The sequence below is a fragment of the Cygnus olor genome, chromosome 4 (genome assembly GCF_009769625.2).
Source record: "Cygnus olor isolate bCygOlo1 chromosome 4, bCygOlo1.pri.v2, whole genome shotgun sequence".
NCBI classification, from domain to species: Eukaryota; Metazoa; Chordata; class Aves; order Anseriformes; family Anatidae; genus Cygnus; species Cygnus olor.
This window is the reverse complement of record NC_049172.1, coordinates 67,838,513-67,861,187: the sequence shown is the minus strand read 5'-3', so window position 1 is coordinate 67,861,187 and position 22,675 is coordinate 67,838,513. Positions and strand designations below refer to the sequence as shown.

Here is a 22,675-nt window from a genome sequence, read left to right as displayed (position 1 = left end):
CCAGTGCTGAAGATTTAACATGGACTCTTTCTTCATTCTTAAATGGTACCCAGGGAAGAGAGGGCATAATTTATGTAAGATGCAGTAGTTGAACTCTGATAAGTAATATTGAATAAACGCTTGAATACTGAGAAAGAAGTTTGGAAAAATAAGAACCAAAGAGAATATAGCCAACTGTAATGAAAGAAAATCCTAATCCATTTCCTTGAGTACAAGCTCTGATTCATGTCTGAATTATGTTTTCAGGCTTTCACTTTTATCGAAATTGTCACAGCACTGAAAAGTTTTCCAATCTTCTCAAATTTCACTAATACGTTAATAGATCCACAGATTTACACATTTTAGAGAACATCTAAATTAGAGAGATTTGCACCAGTGTAGCTATTAGTATAGCAGTGTGTATTTCCCTCCCTAGACAGAGTGTTTGTACATGTATGTGGTATAAATACTGTTGTTAAGCTTCAGTCTGGGAAGGGAAATTGATGTTTGAAAAGCAATAATAATGTGTTTATATACATCCTTTCCGTATAATAGGAGGCACAACAGCTCTCTGCACATTTTCTTCCCAAAGTCAATTAAGCCTCGTGTCATATGGATTTTATTACGTCAGAGACAGGCACTGGAAACCATCTACCCCTTGTAGAAGTTTTACATGGTAACTCTGCTTATGCAAGGCTACGATGTTGTCATTAGCTAAAACTGCGTGCTTGGGCTTTGTAAAAGGGGTAAAAGATCTAGTTCCTTGAGTTAACGGTGTTTCCAGAGATACTGACCTGCTGCAACTCTGTGTCTGACCTGCTTAATGAATTGCAGACAATCAGAATGCAAACTGTAATACTGCTGCAAGATCACTGCTATAGATCAGTTACAGCACCTATGCTGTGGGAACAGCAGAAACCATTTTATGTTACTACAACTATGGGTAATTAGCAGATTGCTCCTACTTCCCACCCTGGAAACTATACGTTCCTGCTAGAGCAGGAGTAGGAGAGTGCTGACACAGCATGCCCCAGCCTGGCTGATGTTTTGAGCACAGTGCAATCTAAATCATCTTAGGGATGATCATTAGTCCCCAGCTAATTTCTGGCTTTCACTATTGATACCTAGACGGCACTTTACAAAGGGCAAACCTTAAGGTCAAGGGGCATGTAATAAAAGTACACCGTCATTCGTCTCCCAGACAGATGGTCCCAGGTGGTGAGGTATCTTAATAGCTCTTTTAGGAATCTCTAACTCAATTCTTACCTGCTATTCCCTACAGAGATCAGTTCCACGATGCTGAAGTCTATTATTTCCACATACTGAAGTGTATCACATACTATAGGCATGTCTTTTTCCTGAGATACCACTTTGCTGTTGCGTCAGCTCACTTCTGGTTTTAGTGTTCATCATCCAGAAATAATTTTCATAAGGAAAAAGTCCTGAAGAATCTTTTGAAAGGAATCTGATGTTTAGAATACATTTTTACATTATTTATTATTCTAAAAAGTAACTAAAGAAGGTAGCACAAGAAATCCATAATGAAATACAAAATAAAACAAACCACTACCGTTTACACTGTAAATACAGAGGCATTATTTCCTCCAGCAGGTATACAACTTATTTTTCAGTTACGTTGGCAGTGCGTGCTGTAGCTGTGTTCCACTCTAACATAAATAATTCAAGCTCCTTTAGCAGCAGTGGCAAAAGGTCTTTTCTTTAAATTATTTATGGAGCATTTTTATAGTGCTTTGTGTTAAGTATACTATTGGCTTCCTCTGCTTGAAGCCATGAGGGTAAAGAATCGATTTGTTTAAAATGGTGTAAAAAGCTACCAGGAATTGCTGGAGGAGGACGCGTTAGCTTCCCGTATCCCAAAGTTGCAGAGGAACAATGTACCGGGCAGTGAGGCCAGCCTTCACCCTATGGGTTCCGGGACGTTACAGCTGAACTTGGTATGGATTCAGAAGGATGGCTTTCAGTGAATGCCTTGAAGTATTTGATTAAGTGGCACCACAGTGGTTCGTATCAGCTTTATCCAGGTAATGTATTTAGTGATTAACTGGAATATCTTAATTATATGAGTGTGTGCATTCAGATGATTACTAGGAGTATGTGGAGCTGCTCACAATAATAAAAAGGTATTAGTAGGTTGAGAAATATAAATGGATTTTATGAAAAAATGCTTAGAAAAATATCCTTAATTGCATTCAGACTTATTGCTTTACATGATTTAAATCAAAACTCTCAAAGCCATCTTATCCGGAATACTTTGAAGATTTCAGATGATTAAATGTGTGTACTTTTTTACATACCACTTTCTTGTGTAAACGCAAAAGGTGTAAAAGGTGGTATGGATTTTAGGAAGTATTCTTTATCAGTTCTGTGTTTGAAGATGGCAATAAATGAACCAGTGAGTTTGCACAGGCAGTGGTACTTCCTCGCTAGGTACGGTGGTTCTCGGACAGAACAGGAATAAATTTAGGTCCCCTGGATTCCTGATGCTTCAGTAAGGAGCCTCCTTTTACAGGTAATGCAAGCTGGGTCAGTGCTCCTGCACAATAAGGAAAAAGGAAGAAAGGAAGGTATTTGGAAGCTTTGCACAGCCGTGTGATTAAAGTGTTTGAGGGTGAGGAGTCAGGGCTCTAGGTCTGAGGGCACAGAGCGATCATAGAGGAAATAGGTGACTGGGTTGGAAAGTGGCCCTATTCCTCCTCTGCAGGGTGGGCTGTGTGTAGCTAGGAATGCAAGTGGTGCGAGTCAGGAAACCTGACACGGCAGGCTTACAGGGGAAGCATTCCTCTGCAGCCGGAGTGGGACAGGAGTTACAGCTTATACACTCTTCATTTAAGTGTGATTTGGATAAATTATGTCCTGGTGTGAGAGTTGGTGATATTTTTCCCCCTTTCTTTCTGATTCTAGATTACACACTGGTGTACCATGCTGTAACTTAATTACAACCATTGATGCATGTACTTAAAGAAGCACCAATAACCAAGCCCTGTCCTGGGGAATAACCTTGTTCTGCATTGTTTCCAGGTTAGCAGGTACTCCAGCAGAAATCTGTACCTCTTCTAAAAGCAAACTGCATTTCCTTTTTAAGGGAAAACAAAGCGGTGCCAGGGTTAACGGTACTTTCTGAAAAAATCTGAGTTAGCTAAATAAAGTCCAGCAGAACAGAAACAGTTTACTGAGAATGAGTAAGCCCTTAATGCTGCTCTAACGCTTCGGAGGACCGGTGCCAGTAGCTCTCAGAGCTGTTGAAAATGCAGTCTTATTTTGATTCATTTGTTTTCACGGGACCTCCAGAGTCGGCAGCATATCAGAGGGATGAGAAACCAGCATAGTTTATAGCAAATGTAACTCTGACAAGCTGGAGAGTGAGCAGCTGCTAGCAATTAGATGTAGTTAGCAGTTACCGACTGGTGTAAACACCCGGACTGTAATTGCAATTCGGTCTTCCTCCCTACCATGAGGAAGCTGAACAGCCACGCTTGGGAGGAGGGAGAAGCTGCTCCTGTAAAGACTGCTGTGCCTACCATTTCCCAATCCCCAGGAGTCCTACGGCACTGTGACTTGCCCTTTAGGGCTGAGCAGTTCCTGTGGCTACTCCCTAATCTCCCTCTGTCACCCACGTAGGGTTAGGCAGGTTGGTATGTGGGATGAGTTTACCTTTTGGAGTCTGCCTCAATGGGCCTAGGAAACTTTCATCATTCGGGCCTAGGAAACTTTCATCGTTCGTCACCGGAGAACTCCGGGCATTGAACCCTCTCGTAGTGAGGCAGTAACATCTGAAACTGTTCCAGATATATCGAGAAGTGGGTGTCTATTTATATCCTGGACTGTAAAATAAAACGTATCCACCTGCAGAGTTAAAGCAAAATACTCCTGGTAATAAATTTAGCTGTAATTCTCTTCAGATTCACATTAGCTTCTTTCACAATAGTTTCACTGTGGTGACAGGTATTCTCTAATGAGGCTAACAGTTGGCTTGGTTATGCTCTTTGATATGTCTTACAGGAAAAAGTGAATAAATATTTGTTATAAGGAAATTTAGCGTTATTTGCTGAGTCTTTTTTATTAGCTTTGATTAACATGACTATTAGGCAAATAAAAAATGTTTTTATGCCTAATGTATTATTGTGCTCCTTAAATATTATCCTTGTTGAAAATACAATTTTTCATTTTCCCCTAATCTAATTCTGTATCTTTTTTGCAACATTTTGCTTAAACAATAGCTTTGCTTACAGAAAATTGCAGTAGTTAACTTTCACATCTTAGTAAATATTTGTAAGCTACAGAATACATACAAAAATGAAGTTTCAGAACTATTTTTGTCTTTAAAATTTCTTATTTTTATAATTATGTTTATAACTTTTCGGTGTGTTTGTAACCATTTTTGAGTGGCCCTTTTTTTCAAAGTTCATACTTCCAGCAAAGAAAAATGTTTTGTGACATAGAGTTTGGAAATGCAAAGTCATTCCTAATATATAATGGAAAAGGAGACCTTGAGAGATCTTATAGAATAGCAATTTTGTTGGAATTATTCCTTGCTTTAGTTTATTTGGGAGATTAACTGAGGAAAATAAACAACAGTAAAAATGTTTCTGTGAAGAATAGGCCATTCTTCATGGGTTGTGAATTCAGTTTCCTCAACCAGCTTGCATTTATAGTGAGCTTTAGCTTTGCTTTTCTATTTGGCATAGAATTATTGAAGACACCATTACTTTATTTGAGGAAAGTATTTTCTCACATCTGTTACTGCTAATTTTTCAACGAATTGAAAGATTACCTGTTTTCATCCCTTCATCACAAATTTATTTGGTTTGGCATGTCTCAGGTCCAACCTCCTGCTCTAAGCAGGGTCCATTTTGAGACAGGGTTCTTCAAGGCTTTATTCAGTTATATCTTCACAATTAAACCTCAGATTCACTCTGTGAATCAGTAACTGTGAGTACTTCTATACCGATTTTACATTTGTGTAAGCTGAGAGATGGAGAGAATGGTGGTTTGTAAAAGGACATGCAACAAATAAATGACAAGTGTGTGAATAATTCCCTGCTGTATACAGTTTCCTCTTTACTTAGAAAAGTCATTTCTTTCAGTTTTCCACTATGTGAGCAAGTGGTCAATTCTTCAATATTTTTTGTGTGTACTGTATTTACTGATATATAAAAAAGATGCTTTTGGTTTAATACTTGAAGTTATAACAGTCATGCTGCTGCACAAGGTTGTATTTTCCTAAATTTTCTATGGATTCTTGTTTATCTGTCTTTCAGAATACAAAAGCCATTTCTGTTGTTTTTGAGATTTAAAGTATCGGGTCATTTCTCAACTTCATCCTGAAAGAGGGCACTGAGCGAGCGTAGGGTAACACTGAGTTTCTGAGTCAGTATTGCTTGCCACCTGCCATCTTCAAGAGCTGACCACAGCCTGCCACTGTTATTCTCACTTATTCTGTATATTATTATAGCTACCATTTTAGTAGTTAAATTGAAGCAACATCATATTATTATTATTTTTTTCCTTTTGGTTGTTTGTTTGAGGTGGCTAATGAGTGTATGAGTGTGTCATCTCAACATTGTTTTGTGTATGAATCTGTAGTGGTGGTATGTAGTCTCCCATTTTGAATATTTATTTTTTTTCCTATGCTTAGCTTGAAAACACTGGTAGTTTAATTCTCTCTTGGTTGTTTCATTAGGAAAATGTTATATTTAGATATGCAAATTATTATACTAAAGCAGGCTATTTGGGTATTATAGAATTTTTCTAGTGATCACTTATGTCAAGAAGACCCCCAAATACCCCAGCAAGGGCAGGATGAGAAGCAGCCTCCTCTTAGAAGTGTCCCGCTGGGTGCTGCATCACGCAGACTAGGGGAACATTGAGGTCCCCAGATAGTTGCTGATTGTTGACTCGAGTATGGAATGGAGTCTTGGATCCCTGTTTTTGTCAGAAACCCCCAATCAAATTAGGATTTATGGATTGACCCATCTGCTTCCCAAGGATAAGGAGGACATCTGTTACTAGCTCATTTTCGTTGATAGTACTATTTTAAGTTGGCTTTTCTCCTAAACTTTCAGCATTTAGCAAGAATCTCTCATTCCATGAAACACTTCAGAAAGCCTCTGACTACTGATAGCAAAATTTCATACAATTTTCAATCTCCTATCATCAAGTAGTTTTTTCTTTTTTCCCGCTTTCTGGTGAATGGTAGATTTTTAAAAACCTATCTTCCTTGGATAACCTTAAAAAAGATTGCAGTCCATGTGGTGAGGAATGTTAGCAGAATCCACTGCTTGCTTCTTTTGCTTCTGGTAGGGCATTGCCGCTAAGATACTCATTTAATTTTCTTTTGAACAGAAGAAAATTGAGAGATGGTTATTATTATTATTTTCTAAGTAGGTGCCCCTTATAAGCAATGCCAAGAGCTTTTGAAGTCTCCACTACTATGAGCTTGTGAAAGAGACGTGATAAATGAAGAAAACCGTGCTGCAGAGGAAAGAGTAAAAGTGAATAATATTTTATTAACTTTTTTTTTTTTAACAGAGCTGAATAGTACTGATTTGAAAGATTGCATCAGTGAGAACAGCCTCAGTAGCAATGCTAGTCTTCCCAGTGTACAGAGCTGTCGTCGACTTCGAGACAGAAGAGTTGCAAGCTGGGCAGTTTCATTCGAGCGTCTTCTTCAGGATCCTCTTGGTGTTAAATATTTTTCGGTAAGGTTTGAGAAATAGTAAGAGGCCTTTCAAACTATCTGATATTGCTGTTGTAATTTTTTTTTTCCTTTTGTGATGCTATCCTTACATAGGACAAGAGGAGTTCATTGTTGCACAGTGGTTATCTCAACGTCTTTTAAGTTTAAACTGGTTCACAGCTTAATAAGAGTTCATAGTAATACGTATTTTCATGAATTATCCTGCATTTTATCTGAGATTCAGATAAAATGGAGGGTACGTTTTTCTTTGTACCAGAATTTTTAGTAAGATTCCACATTTTGTATAACATTTCTATTTGTTTATATTTTGTATCTGTTGCCTTTTTACAAGAAAAAGGCAAAGTTTCAGTAGTTCTCTAAGAGTTAATGATTTACTCTCGTATTTGCCTGCTGAAATGTTTGGAAGTTTTACTTAAATGTTGGAAACCATGCAGAAGATTTTTTTGATGATACAGTGGCTTATCTTCCTGCAAAACCTTTTTTAGAAATTTTTTTTTTAAGTAGTTAGGTAGCTTAGAGCAGTGGTTAAAGCTGCAGTTTTCAGGAGCAGAGTTGAATATTTGCAAAGCATAAATTAAACTTCTTCACGGGACATTTATGAAGTCATAAATAGTATCTTTATTTTACATATAAGGAAATCGAGGTGTATATGGTTTTGCATTGTTGCTCAGAAAGTCTGTTGTTGATTCTGTACATGTTGTACAAGGACTTTTTGTGCTGCCCAAATAATTCTCTCAAACAGAACATAAGGAAACTTATGGTATAAGAGACGTAGATTTCTGGAATCTGCAGTAACTCCTTTACTTAATATGAAAGTACATTAAAATGATTAATAGTCAGACTTCCAGCTTAAATGGTGAGGGAACATGAAAAACAGATTAACAGTGAATGCCTGTTTGAGGAAACAGAACACGTAAAAGCAAAATGATACATCCTAGATATTAAGTTCCCTGTCTCTCCATTTTTCTTAGCAGAGTATTTTAAGAGCCATAAGCATTTTTGCTTAGATATTGAGATTCTCCTCATAATGAAAGAAAAATTACAATTTTGATCGAATGTTAGAGTCCACCTAAAAAAGTTCTACTGAAAGTTTAGTTGTCCTTTCTCATTACTTTTAAACCACCAGTAGGCTTACTTATGTATACATAAGAAATTGCTGCAGTCTTTTTCAGTACTATGAATGTTCAAACTTTTATTAAGAAGTTTGAAAGTAACTAGTGTTTATTGAATTTTCAGATTAAATGTTAAAATTGCACTTCAGTTCAGCAAAAGGCGATCTTGGATATTAAATTCAGGGAGTTTCACTTTTTCCCCATTCTAATTAAAAATTATTTTTTACAACTTTACAAAAATACATGTGTTAAATACTCAATTTAAAGAAAGGGAGTGCTGAAATTTATTGTGCACCACCATTTTCTTGAGGCCCAGGAGAGATCCAGGGCCATTGTTCAACTCTACCTGCTACCTGGATACTGTAATGCCACGAAATCTGGCGTAAAGTAGAATCATGGTAGCTGAATGAAATGCCTTTGCAAGTGACAGGTTAACATTCCTTCAAAAGGAAATTCTAAAAGCCCATGGACTCAGAAGGAAATCACCTATAACTAGCCAGATGGCACAGATATCCACCAGGGTTCAAGAACCTCGGAGCACCAGCATGTAATTTACGATTGCGTAGTAGCATCTGGGTCCGTTTACGATTCAGAATACAGAGGCTTTCCTGAAGACAGCTTTGTCACACAGCAGAAATTACTCTTGAAGAAGAGATTTTGCATGTTTTGCAAATACTCACATTTTGCATAATAGTCTGTTGATGAGAGCAGTCATCCAGGAAGTGAGAGACCTGATTGCAGTTCCCTCCTCAAGTTGTTCAAACCAACATCTCCAGCCTCCCAGCCATATTTTGACAACTACTAGGCTATGTAATGTTTCAAGTGGGGCTCCATTCAGTCCTCCTAATTGTTGTGCAGCCAGCTGTGCCAAAATCATGTGGCCAAAAAGAAGGCAAACAGGAGATTTCTGGAGATGTGAAGGCACTGAGTGGGGAAGTAGGCAGTTGGGTTCCAGTTCCTGCTCACTAATTTGATTCTCTTCTAATCTGTAATTACACGTAAAACAAACAAATGTCCCCTGACTACTCTCTGGATTTTTTTTACTTTTTTTTTTTAATTTTCAGGTTAGGCATCTAAAAAACTTTTAGTTTAAATGGAGAGGCTGCTAGTGCATTTAGGCTCTGTGTGTTGTAGTCTGTCTCAACTGTTTTTTTACAGTTGGACTCTCTGAACTCTGTGCAAATCCTAAAAGGACACATAAGGTTTAGTTTTAAGTATTCCTGTGAAGATTCCTCTGAGACTGCCTTGAATGTTAAGGAAACTTGAGTGTATAGCAGTGTGATGTTTGAGTGAAGGTTGTGGCTTGTGTGATAACCTAAATCCTTTTCACTTAAACACTGATAGGTAAAGCTCTAAAGCATAAACAAGCATTGTTCCAACTAAATGAGTCACTGGAGAGTTTTTAGAGGCCCAAGTTTATTTTTTAGAGTGATTTTTTTTTTTTTAATAATGGGTAAAATGCTTTCAAGAAATATGTTGAGACAAAATTGAATTCTACAGATTTGAATCAGGGACAGTATGTCTTTGTACAATTTTCAAACTGAATGGGATCTTGGTCCTTATTTGGACCTTTGGATGCTGTAATATAAATGTGATTATTGTGTGTTTTAGTGAGAGATTTTATTTTCCTCTAAGAATGTCTTTTCCAAGGAGAATCCATCTGAACACAAAAAGCAGGCAGTGATTAAATATTCTTGTAGTGGGCATGTGATGCAGAAAATTGCTGTAATGAATACACAGTTGGTTATGCACACTGCTTGATAAACATTCTATTCTATTATTAGTACTGCAATTAAAGGCAGCTAGTTTACGGTGTAATTTTTTAATGTACTTATACATTATTTAAATTTTTATTAGGTTTATTCACTAGTATATATACTACTTAACGTGAAATTTCATTTTTATTTGTGAAAATGATATGATTGCAACTTGATGCATTATTTTCAATTGTATACATTTAAAAGAAATGAGAGAGGAAAAGCGCTAGGCATATATTGGACATGCATTACAACTGGACTGAATTATTATCACTGCAAAGCTGCAAGTAACTTGTTTTCTTTATGATGCACTTAATTATTTGCTTATTTTCACCCTAGGAATTTCTGCGGAAGGAATTTAGTGAAGAAAATATTTTATTCTGGCAGGCCTGTGAATATTTTAACCATGTACCTGCACATGATAAAAAAGAGGTAAGTCAATATTGCATTTCAATATGTGGTGTTGCTTGCTACAAACTTACTTCTTCAAGATTATTGAAATTATTAGAACTATGCTTGGTCTACTGTGATTTCACTACACTAGGGTTAGAGCCTCAGTCTAATTTTCTCAGTCTCCTGAGAGTACTGTCCCAGGTTGAAGTTGCTGGAAATATTTAGGATTCAGTGAAATGCAGAGATAGTTCTGTAAAAATGAGCTAAGCTATTTTGGATGTTGAAAAACGTCTAGCCCAGTGTAAGAGAGTGCAGAGCAAATTAATTTAACATGTCAAGGAGAGGTGAAAGTTAGCCTCTGTTGTGCTCTTTCAGCTAAACTGCCTCTACTTGCTAAGATAATTTGTTTATAATGTGTTTGTAACTAACGTGGATATGTATATACACTAACATATCTGCTGCAGTAAAGGTATTAATGTTTTTTCACAGATTATGAGAATCTGTATCTCATTCTTTTAATAGTTTGACATTGGTCAGGCAATCTTAGTTATATGAATTTTGTGCAGGTTTGCAACAACTGCTGTCAACATCACAACTGCATGTAGTCAGGTTTACACTGTGGAGGTGGATTCAGCTTCCTAGTACCTCTTTGCTCCTTTATGGACCATCATTTTTTTCCCCACTTTCTTCTGTCTTAGAACAATGTATTTTCTGAACACTCAGGGCTCTGAGCTCAGTTTGGTGTGCTTTTTTCATTCCTTCTATAATGTAGGTGTTTCAAAGTAAACAAGATAAAAATAGCACATGAATATTTTTAACAGTAAGTATTCAAATATATGTTTACATTTTTCTAACTTCTAGAAATTGAATCTTAGAGAATTAATTTAAATAGTAACCATTATCTGAAAGGTTTAAAATATAAAATACCTCTTCTCCTCCTCAAAATAGTATTTGATGTGGTTCGCCTTTATTAATTTCATAGTTTAATTATTTTAAGTTTTATTTTGATGGTATCTTTTACCTCTTAGGAAATATCTGATGAGTATTTACAATTTTAAAGGAAAAAAAAACTGTTTCCTTCCTAAAGCTAACAAAAGCCATTAAATGAAAAATGCTTATATATATTTAGGAAATTGGAATGGCTCTATGTTTTTGGATGAAATACATCGGTATTAAAAATAGATGTGTAAAGATGCATTTGCAAAGTTGCATATAAATTAATAGGATAGCATTGGTTTTCTACAGCTTTCTTACAGAGCTCGGGAGATCTTCACTAAGTTTTTGTGTAGCAAAGCTACAACTCCAGTTAATATTGATAGCCAGGCACAGCTGGCAGATGATATTCTCAATTCCCCACATCCAGATATGTTCAAGGAACAGCAACTTCAGGTAACTATCGAAAACATAACATTGTTGTACATTTGTCTGTTATCTTTTCCTTTGAAGTGCTTTGAAATGTATAAAAGTATTTTTACATGCCGTGTACTTTACTGCCTATACAAACACAGAGAAGTCAAGATCATAGAGATTCTGTTAGTGGTACAGAAAAAGGCTGCATAAAGGACTGGTACTTGATTGTTCTTCTGTACATTTGAGGATGTATAGAAAACTGCCATTAACTAAATCATCTGAAAAATATAATTGAAATGAAGATTTAGTGCAAGTAAATAGTACCATGTGATGAAATACCATTGCATACAGTGTTTGCATATGGTTGCTTGTTCTTTCCTTTAATGGACAACTCTGTACACAAATAGTATCTAATTTTGGTAAAAGTGGCTTGTAAAATATGCCTGTTCTATTGAAGGATATGCTTTAATAGAACTGTCAAACAAGGAGCTTATTGAAACTGTTGGTGTCTGAAGACCTCTGAAGCAGATGCATTTTAGGTAATTTTGATGTTCCCAACAGAACAGTTCTGTAACAACAGGATATATTTTACATTTTCTGTAGAATTTAAGTTTTGCCTTTTTTTTGTCCAAATAAGGTGGGAGTTACAGAAGAGTTTAACAATTTAGTAGTAGAAATAATTTTGAGATCATATTTTTTAGGAACCAAGGGTATAGATTTAAATGCATAAATGAAGCAAGTCACAATCGTATTCTAAGTGCAGCCTCAGATTGCATGCTTTTGGGTGTAAGAGCAGATGGGTGTAGTAACTTTCTCCATCTGCAAATATGGGGAGAGAAGGGTAGTCCTGACTGCTGGTCTGGCAGCTTCTAGCATACAGTGAAGCATACAACTGCCCCATGTGCAGCTCCCAAAGTGCATTTTCATGCACTCCTAATCTTGGCTTTTCATGTCTGGATTCTTCTTCACCTTCTTGTTTGGTGGAGCAGATGGTGTTCTCATTAGTATGGTGGCTGTGCTGATGCAGGTTTTCTTCCTCCTATGAAGATGTAATGATAGTTACTTCTGTCTCATTGAGCAGCCTTGCAGCTAGTCGTGCTGCGTTACTAATGTTGTGTTGTCTGGCTGAGGCAAGTGCTCAGTAAGGAACTGCCTTGATGGCCCTGTGTATCTTGGTTTCACTAAGTTAGAAAACAGTGGGTCAGTTTTGTGGTCCTGGTGGGTGGTGTGACCTTGGGAACAGAGAACTGCAGGTGAGTTTGGTTTGTGCAAAACATGCACAGACTTTCCAAATTCAGCTCACGGTAACTACACCATGTTAACAGTGAGAAGGATTGTATTTTTCACAGGGTGAGAGATTCTCCATTGTGAGCAGTTTTTCTAATGGGAAGGGTCTCTGACACTGAATTGGCTCTTTGACACCTCATTGAGGGCTCACTAGACTTTGTGCTAGGCTGTTTCAGTGCACTAAACTGGTAAAATTAACCCTACAAAAGTAAGTGTTTTTTAGATAGGAAAACCATTTATTGGAAGATACAACAGAACCAACAGGCAGCACCTATGAGGGAATGGAAATATGGCTGGAGGTGAGAACGTGGATGTCAGCATTCAGTTTGGATTAGGTTTTCGTGACACTTCAGCATCAAGTTCTCTCCGCATTATCTTGCTGTTTGCCAGAAAACCTTTGGGCTAGTGCTTGTTGAGAAGATTGTCTCTCTGTTTGAAAAATGCTTTCTGTCTGCAGTTGGGCCCCTGTGGCTTTGTGATGGGCTGCTCCGTGGACTCCTGTCAGTGCTGTAGCCAGTTGGGTGGTGCGTACCATTCTTCTGTTGTAGGGAGTTAGTCATGTCCAAAGAGGAGGCATTTGTACCGTTTTTTTCAGATCATGTGCACTTAGCTTAGTCATGAGAGAAGATAGAAAGTTAAAAGTATGAATTCACTTAAAACTATAGGTTTGCAAAAATGGAACAATATATCTGATGTTCCTTTTAGCAGCTAAGAAAGAACTTTTCTTCTTTTACTTGCATAAATTTAGCTTTGGCTAAATTAGCCTTGGACATTTGCTCCAGGTGTGGTATAGAGTTGCTCTCTTCTTATGTTGTTCTTCTTCCTTCTTATGTTGTTAAAAATGTGTGTTGGTCTCACTCAGAGGAGCCATCTTATATAATATGTTCTTTTTCAAGGTCTTGATGTACATTACTTTGATCATTGGATCCTCCAAAACCAACGATCCTTTGTTTATTATTATTGGGTATATGAACGATATTATAGTGCTGTATAGGGCTCTTTGCTCCTCCCTGTGTCAGTAGTTAACCTTGTATATCTTGTACCATTATATATTGTTGCATGCTGTGATTATATCATGTTCTTGAGTTTTAGACCATAAACATTCTTCTTGTTTACAGATACCTTAAAAACACTTGTATAATTTAACAGATCCTAAGTAATATACAGTACTGATGCAATAATTTCTTAAAAATACTTCAAATGGCTAGTTTGCTATGTGCTTCGCATAGAATGTGCAGACAAATAATACAGTAAAAGATGGATATGAGGGTGGTGTTGTCAAGACTGCGCATCTCAACTTCTTATGAACTTTGGACTATATGGAAATCATAACATTTCTCTGAACCTGTGCTAAAGGAAGAGATCAAATTCTGTTTCCTTCTAAATTGGTATAATATATTTAACCAGATCTAAACAAAATCATGCCTACTGCTGTTTTCTGGTTCGTGTACTAAATTTTGTGGAAGTTGGCTGTTGTGAAATAGCTTTCTTTTTTTTTTTTAACGTGTTATTTAAGCTTGTGTAACCGTTATCTTTTGCATTTTAATTTCAGATTTTTAACTTGATGAAGTTTGATAGCTATACTCGCTTTCTCAAATCCCCCCTTTACCAAGAATGCATCCTAGCTGAAGTAGAAGGTCGTACTCTTCCAGATCCACAGCGTGTTCCCAGCAGTCCTACTTCTAAACACAGTATCAGTTCAGAGAAGTCCAATATCTCAACACCGAAAAAGGTTACTTTTGATTTCATTATTGTTATCTGAAAAATATGGTCTTAAATACCATTTTCCAAGTTATTTAGAAGTGCAAAGATAATATATGAAAAACAATTAGAATGTTTGTCTAGTGATGCTGGCAAATACTAAGATTACAAAATATTTATGTTCTCAGGAAAATACTTATATTGTTTTAATCCACACCTTTGAATCAGATTTTTAGCTGTAGTCTTCCTGAGTATAATTTTAAATCTATATTATAATTTAAATATGTGTAAAAATAAAAACTGGGGATTATTTTCATGCATCAGTTCAGAATTTTATTTTGATTGAATATTGGGTTTGAGATGTAGTATTTTAACCTTTGCTGAGAGCTGAGATTTTTATCAGAAATTATTTGAGGAATCTTGACCCAATCTAACTCAGTTTTGAAGAGGATACTCTTTAAATGTCTTATGCCATAGTAAACTAAGATCATTCTGTGTAAAGCAGGTACAGTTCCTTAAAAAATAGACCTGTAGTCTTACTGATCTCCTAACATTATTGAAAGTTTATTCTTCATCTGGATAATACCACCATGGTATTACATAACTGCACGGGTAAATTATAACTTTGCATTTGTCATGTCAATCACTATGCATTAGCCCATCTGCTTTCATGTATTTTTATGACTAGGAACCTTTAAAAGTAGCATTTTAAAGAATAGTCTAATAATCTAACAAGAATAGCATGTTAAAAGCAAGTTTAGTTTATTAGCATGCATTCCTAAAGTTTGTATTCTTCAGCATTAATAAATACTTTATTTATAAGTGTGAAACAGTACATTGCCATTGTCTCAAATGAAGTTCACGTTCACGCCCTAGAAAATGTTCACGCCTAGAAAAAATACCTGAAATATCTAAATGGAAATTCTGTGTTGTAAAATTAAGGCTAAAGGCTTTTCCACAGTAACTGGTAAGCTGTGAAGAGCTCTTTCATGTTTACAGGAGCTCTATGTGGCTTGTTTTCAGCTACTGTATTATAGTCCCTACCTAGTAGAACATCTTCATCACATATTTCTTTTGGTTTCCACGGTTGTCTTTTTTTTTTTTTTTCCTGCTGGGAGGGGTGCTGGCTATATAGTTATTGATAGGGTAAAGATGACAACTAACCTGACCATCACATTCATTTAGGAAGAAGTGTGTGAGGTTTGTTTTATAGGTAATATGCTTACAAGTGTGTTCCAACCAATGATTTAATTGTGTTTTGGTGATAGTTAAGTGGTAAATCAAAGTCAGGAAGATCCTTAAATGAAGAGTCAGGAGAGGAGGACACTGAGAAGAAAAAAAGGGGGACGTTTTTCTCATGGTCAAGAAGTAAGAGTTTGGGAAAATCACAGAAGAGAAAGGAAAATGGTGATTATCAACATGGTGAGTGTTCACATTCCACATTGTTGCCCACTTGTTTCATCGGTAGATGTGACTAATCACATCATATTGAGTTTGCTTCTAAGTACATCTCTAGGTGTGACAGAGGGAAAAGAAACTGTCAGATCAGAAGGCCATAGTGTCACTGGGAGCTGTATTGAAACAGGTGTAAAAATAGAAGTATGAAAATGTTTAAACTTGACTGTATGGACTTCCAAGAGACTTCTTTTTCCTGCTTTACAGTACACTCCGTGTTTCTTTGTGCTGGCAATTGCTTTTTAAAGCAGAACACTGCTATATTTATAGTAAGATAATTTCAGCCCTTTACAGAGAAGTTCAGGAGCTGTACATGCAAATAGTGTTGTAGCTACAGCTATTTAAAAAACCCTCCATCAACATGGTCCTACCAATCTTTCTTTTATTAATACCACACAGGTACATTCACTTTTGAACACACTCACTATTTCCCTTTCCTATTATTCAGGAAAGGACTTTTCCTGTTTAGTCCTTTCCTGATTAAAACGAAGGAAGAAGAGTCAGAGTTGTGAAAGCCCTTGTAATCTGCTGCTTTGTTGCTTAACTGTTTTCAAGAGTTTAAGGAAGACTTTCCTATGAATGCACCAGTACATGGTCTCTAGAGGAAGAGATGAAAGTGTTGGATTAACTCATTCTATTGAGTTAAAATAATAGAGAAATTTCATCAAAGCACCAAATTTAGACTGTGTGATTATTGTGTTTTCTTCTTGTCTATTTTCTAGTAAAGCCACACTCCCATAAGATATCTTTGATCAAATTAATAGTTTGTGTTCTTATATATGCGAGTATAAGAGACATAAGGATTATAGACCTAAGCTTCTGAAAGTGACTAGTGATTGTATGAAATCTCAGTTTTCTAACACCATACTTGCTCTTAAAGAAAATATTTATCTCCCCTTACAATATCTGAAGAGGTAAACTAATTTTAAATTTAAAAAAATACTTCAGGATTTTATATATATAAAAATATCATAAAAACAAATTGGGTTGTTCAAGAGTTGCATAACTTGACCAAATATTGTTTCAATTTTTTGTGCTTCAGTTCACAGGATGAGTATTTGGAGTTTTCCTTTAATGAAAAAATGATTCCTCTAACCAGAGGAGCTAATGTTTTGCAATAACTTTCTGTATTATAAGAAATTATATATAAAAAAAAAACATATTACTGATCATTTATTCTTTCCATAAACAGATTCTATTCAGTCCAATGGGTTATCATACAGGCGGGAATCACAAGGCTCCATGTCATCAACTGCTAGTCTTGACTTGGTAATGGTTTGCTCTTAATAATGAAGTGGGGAAGCAGTGAAAACAGTGAATTATTATTTTTTTAAGAAGTCTGAAGTAATTTGTTTAAAGTAATGCTATTGGAAAGCATCTTAAAGTGACACATTTAGAGGACAAGATGTAGTATTAAGCAATTTTAGAATGCTAGAACTGTAATAGAGATTGTGTTCATAAAATGTGTCTAATTTTGTCCTTTTATCAGAAAGATATCCTTTGTATCCTGTTTTCTGTCTGTCTGAACTTCAGACACCAGTAAACTTCTAGAATAAAAGTTTACCTTTCAAGGGGAGCTACTGTAGATCTTTATAAACAGTTTTTTCCATCTACCAGACATTTGAGATCTTTTTCTGAAGAGCTACACGTTAAAGCTTTCCCTTTGCTTGACCCATATTCGTGTTAGGCTGATTTCTGTGGTACCAGAATTCCTCCTTGTTTCTTTTAAAGTTGTGAATTGTTCTTCTTGTCATCATGACTTAATTTTGCTCCTAAAATTAGAGAGAAGAGAGGTAGGGAATTACAAACCTCACGATTTTGCGCTCATATGTGGGGAAATAATCAGTGAAGATGCTGTGATTTCTAACCATCGTGTTCAGTGTTCACAGTCTGAAATTAATCAAATGCAAAATTAATAATAGAACATAATTTATTTTACTATTTTGAATTTATTTTACCTACATTGAAATGAAAGAATGTGGTATTTTCCCATTGGGCATTGACTTTTCTTTCTTTTTCTTGTCAAGTCTGAAACCTCTAGATTACCTGCATTTGTACCAGATAAAGAGAAATCCCCCAAATACTGCTGTGTAAACCTTCCAGATGGTTCTTCCAGCAAAATGGCTGTTAAATCTGGATTCTCTATCAAAGAGGTGCTATCTGGGCTCTGTGAGAAACATGGCATTAACATAGCTGCAGTGGACCTTTTTTTAGTTGGAGGCGATAAGGTAGTGCATATTCTTGTGCTTTCTTTTTCCTTTTCCTTCCTTCCATTTTTTTTTTTTTTTTTAGAGTTTTCATAGTCATTTTACTAATAAGAAATTCTGTTCCCAATAGTAACATGTATCTCCTGGTTCTACCGATAGCTCTACATTGGCAATTCTAGTTAGTTAAAGAACAATTTTAGTGAAACTAGGATCAAAGTTTATGACAAGAATTTAGAACATGAAGAAATGGCCTCCAGTTGAGCCAGGGGAGGTTTTGGTTGGTTATTAGGAAAAATTTCTTCACTGAAAGGGTTGTGAAACAGTGGAAGTGGGAACCACTCCAGAGAAGTGGTTTAGTCACCATCTCTGGAGGTATTTAAAAGACATTTAGATGTGGTGTTTCGGGACATGGTCTAGTGGTAGGCTTGGCAGCGTAGGTTAATGGTTGGACTTGATGACCTTTAAGGTCTTTTCCAACCTAAATGATTCTACAGTTCTGTGATTCTAATTTCCTTACAATAATAGGTTAATTTAGGTATCTGGTCCATTTAGTTTGTCCTGGGAAAAAGGGTTAGGGTGTAGAAGTATCCACATAGAAAACATATGTGATTGTAGATGGTTCTTCATTAAAATAAACAAAAAAACATAATGACATTCAGTTGTTCAAAGCCGAAACAAGACAAATTCATACTAGAATTAAGGTACATATTTTAATATTGAGGAAAATTTCCAAGGCAGCAGCTTACCTTGGTGGGGGCTGATAGCACTTACTCCCACAGATGCATCTGCAGTTCAAAGAGCAGCTGTGGATGTGAAACATTTAATTTTTTTGAATTTGTCATTATGATCAATCTGGATGATTATGATAGCAAATATTAATGCATGTACATAGTTATGTGCCTGTTCTTTTAAATCTTTCAATGACTGCTAATTTTCCATGTTTTTTTCACGTGTCATTCATTCTATGTAATAGTTTAAGCTGGAGGATCTAAGATTGTTTTAAAACACCGATTTCCTGAATACCTGATTACTGCAGTAGAAGTTGAAGTTTGGTCATTGTCTTGCAACTAGACAAAGAAAGATAGACCTCAATCTATTTGCTTACTGTAAATTAATATCCATTAGAATGTATACAACCTATACTAGCAATTTTCTGAGTTATCTGAACAGCGCTTTTTAAAAATCTCATAGCTGTTCTTTATTACATATTTTAAAATTCATTTATTCTCTCTCCTTTTGTTCCTGATGTGCTCTTTAGCCGCTTGTATTGCACCAAGACAGTAGCATCCTGGAGTCTCGGGACCTACGTTTAGAAAAACGCACTTTATTTCGGTAAGAATCAAAAATGCTATCTTTTTCTGGCATTTTCCATCCCAACTTTTTGTAAATGCACTAAAGTAAATTGTTAGTTGCCTGTGCAGTGAAACAGCAGTTAATGCCTAAAAGAATTGTTTTGAGTCTGATTTAAAAAAAATAATAGTTAGCCACGCAAGGCAGTATTTTGGATTATAATCCAGAATCCATTGTACAGGCACACTAGAAGAAATAGGCAGTAGTATCAAGCAAATAGTCTCATCTGAATAAGGAAGGTGACCCAACATTTGTGACTGAAAATGACTGATAGCCATGTCTTACAGTTTACTCTCAGTGTGTTGTGGTTTAACCCGGCCAGCAGCTAACCGCCACACAGCCGTTTGCTCACCCTCCCCCCTGTGGGATGGGGGAGAGAATCAGAAAAAAAGTAAAAGCTTGTGGGTTGAGATAAAGATAGTTTATTAGGATAGAAAAGAAATAAAATAATAATAATTATAATAGTAATAATAATAAAGTGTACAAAACAAGTGATGCACAATGCCATCACCACCTGATGGACTGATGCCCATCCCATCCCTGAGCAGCGTTGTTCACCCCCCCCACTTCATCCCCACCTCAGTCCAGCCACCCCATATTAATTGCTCAGCATGATGCCATATGGTGTGGCATATCCATTTGGCCAGTTTGGATCAGCTGTCCCGGTTCTGTCCCCTCTCAGCTCCTCGTGTACCCTCAGCCTCTTCTCTGGCGAGGTGGTGTGAGAAGCTGAAAAATTCTTGGCTTAGTATAAGCACTGCTCTGCAACAGCTAAAACATCAGTGTGTTATCAACATTATTCTCATCCTAAATCCAAAACACAGCACCATACCAGCTACTAGGAGGAAAACTACCTCTATCCTGGCTGAAACCAGGATGAAGTGTAAGTCCATTTTTACTTCAGATTGCAATAAAACTTACACAGGAGAGATGTCTTTAGCATGGGCAATCTCTGAGCACACACGTGTGCCTGTTAGGTGGTCTGCCTGTGTTTAAACTGATCTCCCTTAGATTTAGAACTATCTAAATGCTTCCTCTTCAGGTGACAGTGAGATAGGGTGCCTCTAAAAGGTAATTCAGATCAGGGCAACCAGTGCAAGGATCAATAGGAGAAATATGGAGCTACAGGAACGTTTTGAACTGACTAGAGCAGCACCTGGTGAATTTCAAACACTGAAAAATGAAGTTTTCTTGATTGTTGTCATAGATTCAAGTGGACTTTAAATGCCAGTATTCCAGGTTAGGGACAATTATATATATTTATGATCTCAGGCTTAACTGCTCAAGCTGGAGCAATTTTGAACAAGCATACAGGACAGATCTTTTGCATATGGGTTCCTTTTACAGCAAGTTTTTATGATATGGTGTCATCCAACCAGAAATTAACATCTTCTGGAATTCCACTGTATTTGCTCCCACATTTAAAAAAAAAAAAAAAAAAAAAAAAGAAAAAACTGGTCCATGTCCGTCTCAAAGTAGTTGAATAGTAGTACATCGTGAGTCTCTATTGTGACAATGGGAAGAAATGTATTTCTTGCATCCAAGGCTACAACACAGGTATTGAGTAATTTTGGAAGCACTATTGGACCAGAATGGTCAGATCAATCACAGTGGGAAAAAGAAAAGTTCCATATAATGCATTTAATTGGTCTGAGGATCACCATGCCATCACAATGCCTTCACTGAGCTCTGGCATGTGAAACAGTGGGCATTTTATTTGTATTAAATATGCTTTATCCCTTCAGGTAAGGACAGATTTGTGCTAGTGAAGTTTCACTATATGCAGGGTCACTGTTTTTAAACTAGTGTAACTGTGCTGTAAGTTGGAATTTATATGTATTTTTTATGTTTTATTAGAATAGTTCATACTTACTGTGAAAATTGGTATGTTTCAGGCTGGATCTTGTTCCAATCAATCGATCAGTTGGTTTGAAGGCTAAACCCACCAAACCAGTAACAGAGGTCTTAAGGCCTGTGGTTGCAAAATATGGATTAAATCTTAATGATCTTGTGGCAAGACTAGTAAGTATCTTTTGATGTAATTCAAGCTGTATTATTTTCTGTCTGGAGAAAAGTGTTTCTGAAATTTTTCCTATCCTTATAAGTAGGCATTAAAATCTGTATTTATAACCACGTGTTGAGATGAAAATGAATAGTAGTCATAAACATTGTGCGTAATAGTAACTACCTGAAAGCTTCAGTATGCATCTATGTTATATATTCTCAATCAGAATAAATCTAACATCTAAAATAACGGAGCCTGAACATAGTTTCTTCCAGAGCCTGACTCTTCCATTTGTAAGCTGGGGGAAAGTTGAGTGAGATTAGGTAAAGCTGTCATCCCGTTATCCTGGGAATCATGAAAGTTGCCTCAAATCCTTACAGAGAATATTTCTGTGGAAGCAGACTAACTCAACTTGTCCATGACTAAACACTCACCTAGCATTTCCTCTATTCTATTATGATGAAACGTCAAGGAATGGAAAGTTAAATATGTAGCATTTCTAGAATGTATTGGCTGAGCCACACCATGTTTTCCAAATACCTGAAAAATACATTGCTATTAAGATAATTTCATGTAATGGAATTACAAAATTAACAAAATATGCCCAATGTAGAATAGAAAATAATCTCAAATTGCCTCTGAGAAATGTGATTTTCTAAGCACATACAGTAATAGTCCTAGACTATTTGTGTGTGCTTGCAAATTGGATGACTTTTGTCTCCTTGAATCTTCTTCTCTCCAGATACCATTCCCCTCGTACAAATGCGCTAAACTTATTGTAATCAAAGTAATTTAACACTAATGGAATAAACATTTTCAGGAAGGCAGAAGAAGGATTTATTGAGGCTATACTGAAACATAAAAATACTTTGCTCGTTTTTTTTTTTTCTTTTTAAAGTCAGACTGTAAATTTGTTCTGAAAACAGCTTTTTCTCTATTATATACAAACTGTGATCCGACTTTAGAATGGTGAGCAGGAACCACTTGATCTTGGTGTCCCTATATCTAATCTGGATGGTCAGCGGGTTGTTCTAGATGAAAAAGAGCCAACAAAGAGTAGAGGTAAGGTGGTATGAAAGCTTTTATTTATGATGTAAAGTCAGTTTCATAAACCGTGACTGGTTAGTTTCTTCTGTTGATATGTCACATGTAGCATATATTATTTTTAAGTAAAAAGGAGTGAATTTTCTAAAGATTGAAGTTTAAATTCGTGCGTTGATATCACGTTCTTTACTGTTGTAAGAAATTTTGCACAAGTAATATTTGAATACACAATATTACTTGCACTCTTTGTACTACACACACATTTAAGGACATACTGCCTAATGATAATAATGAGAAAAAAATGCAAAATAACTCCT

General features: G+C 36.2%; 1 protein-coding gene across 1 annotated transcript in view; it reads left to right on the top strand.

Moving 5' to 3' along the window:
• RGS12 (regulator of G protein signaling 12) overlaps window positions 1-22,675 on the top strand; it is an 85,436-nt gene that overhangs the window by 45,611 nt on the left and 17,150 nt on the right. The window contains 10 exon segments of the mRNA XM_040555846.1: window positions 6,529-6,698; window positions 9,906-9,998; window positions 11,205-11,348; window positions 14,149-14,328; window positions 15,566-15,719; window positions 16,945-17,021; window positions 17,780-17,980; window positions 19,218-19,291; window positions 21,205-21,331; window positions 22,280-22,376. Coding sequence (XP_040411780.1) covers window positions 6,529-6,698; window positions 9,906-9,998; window positions 11,205-11,348; window positions 14,149-14,328; window positions 15,566-15,719; window positions 16,945-17,021; window positions 17,780-17,980; window positions 19,218-19,291; window positions 21,205-21,331; window positions 22,280-22,376 — 1,317 coding nt within the window.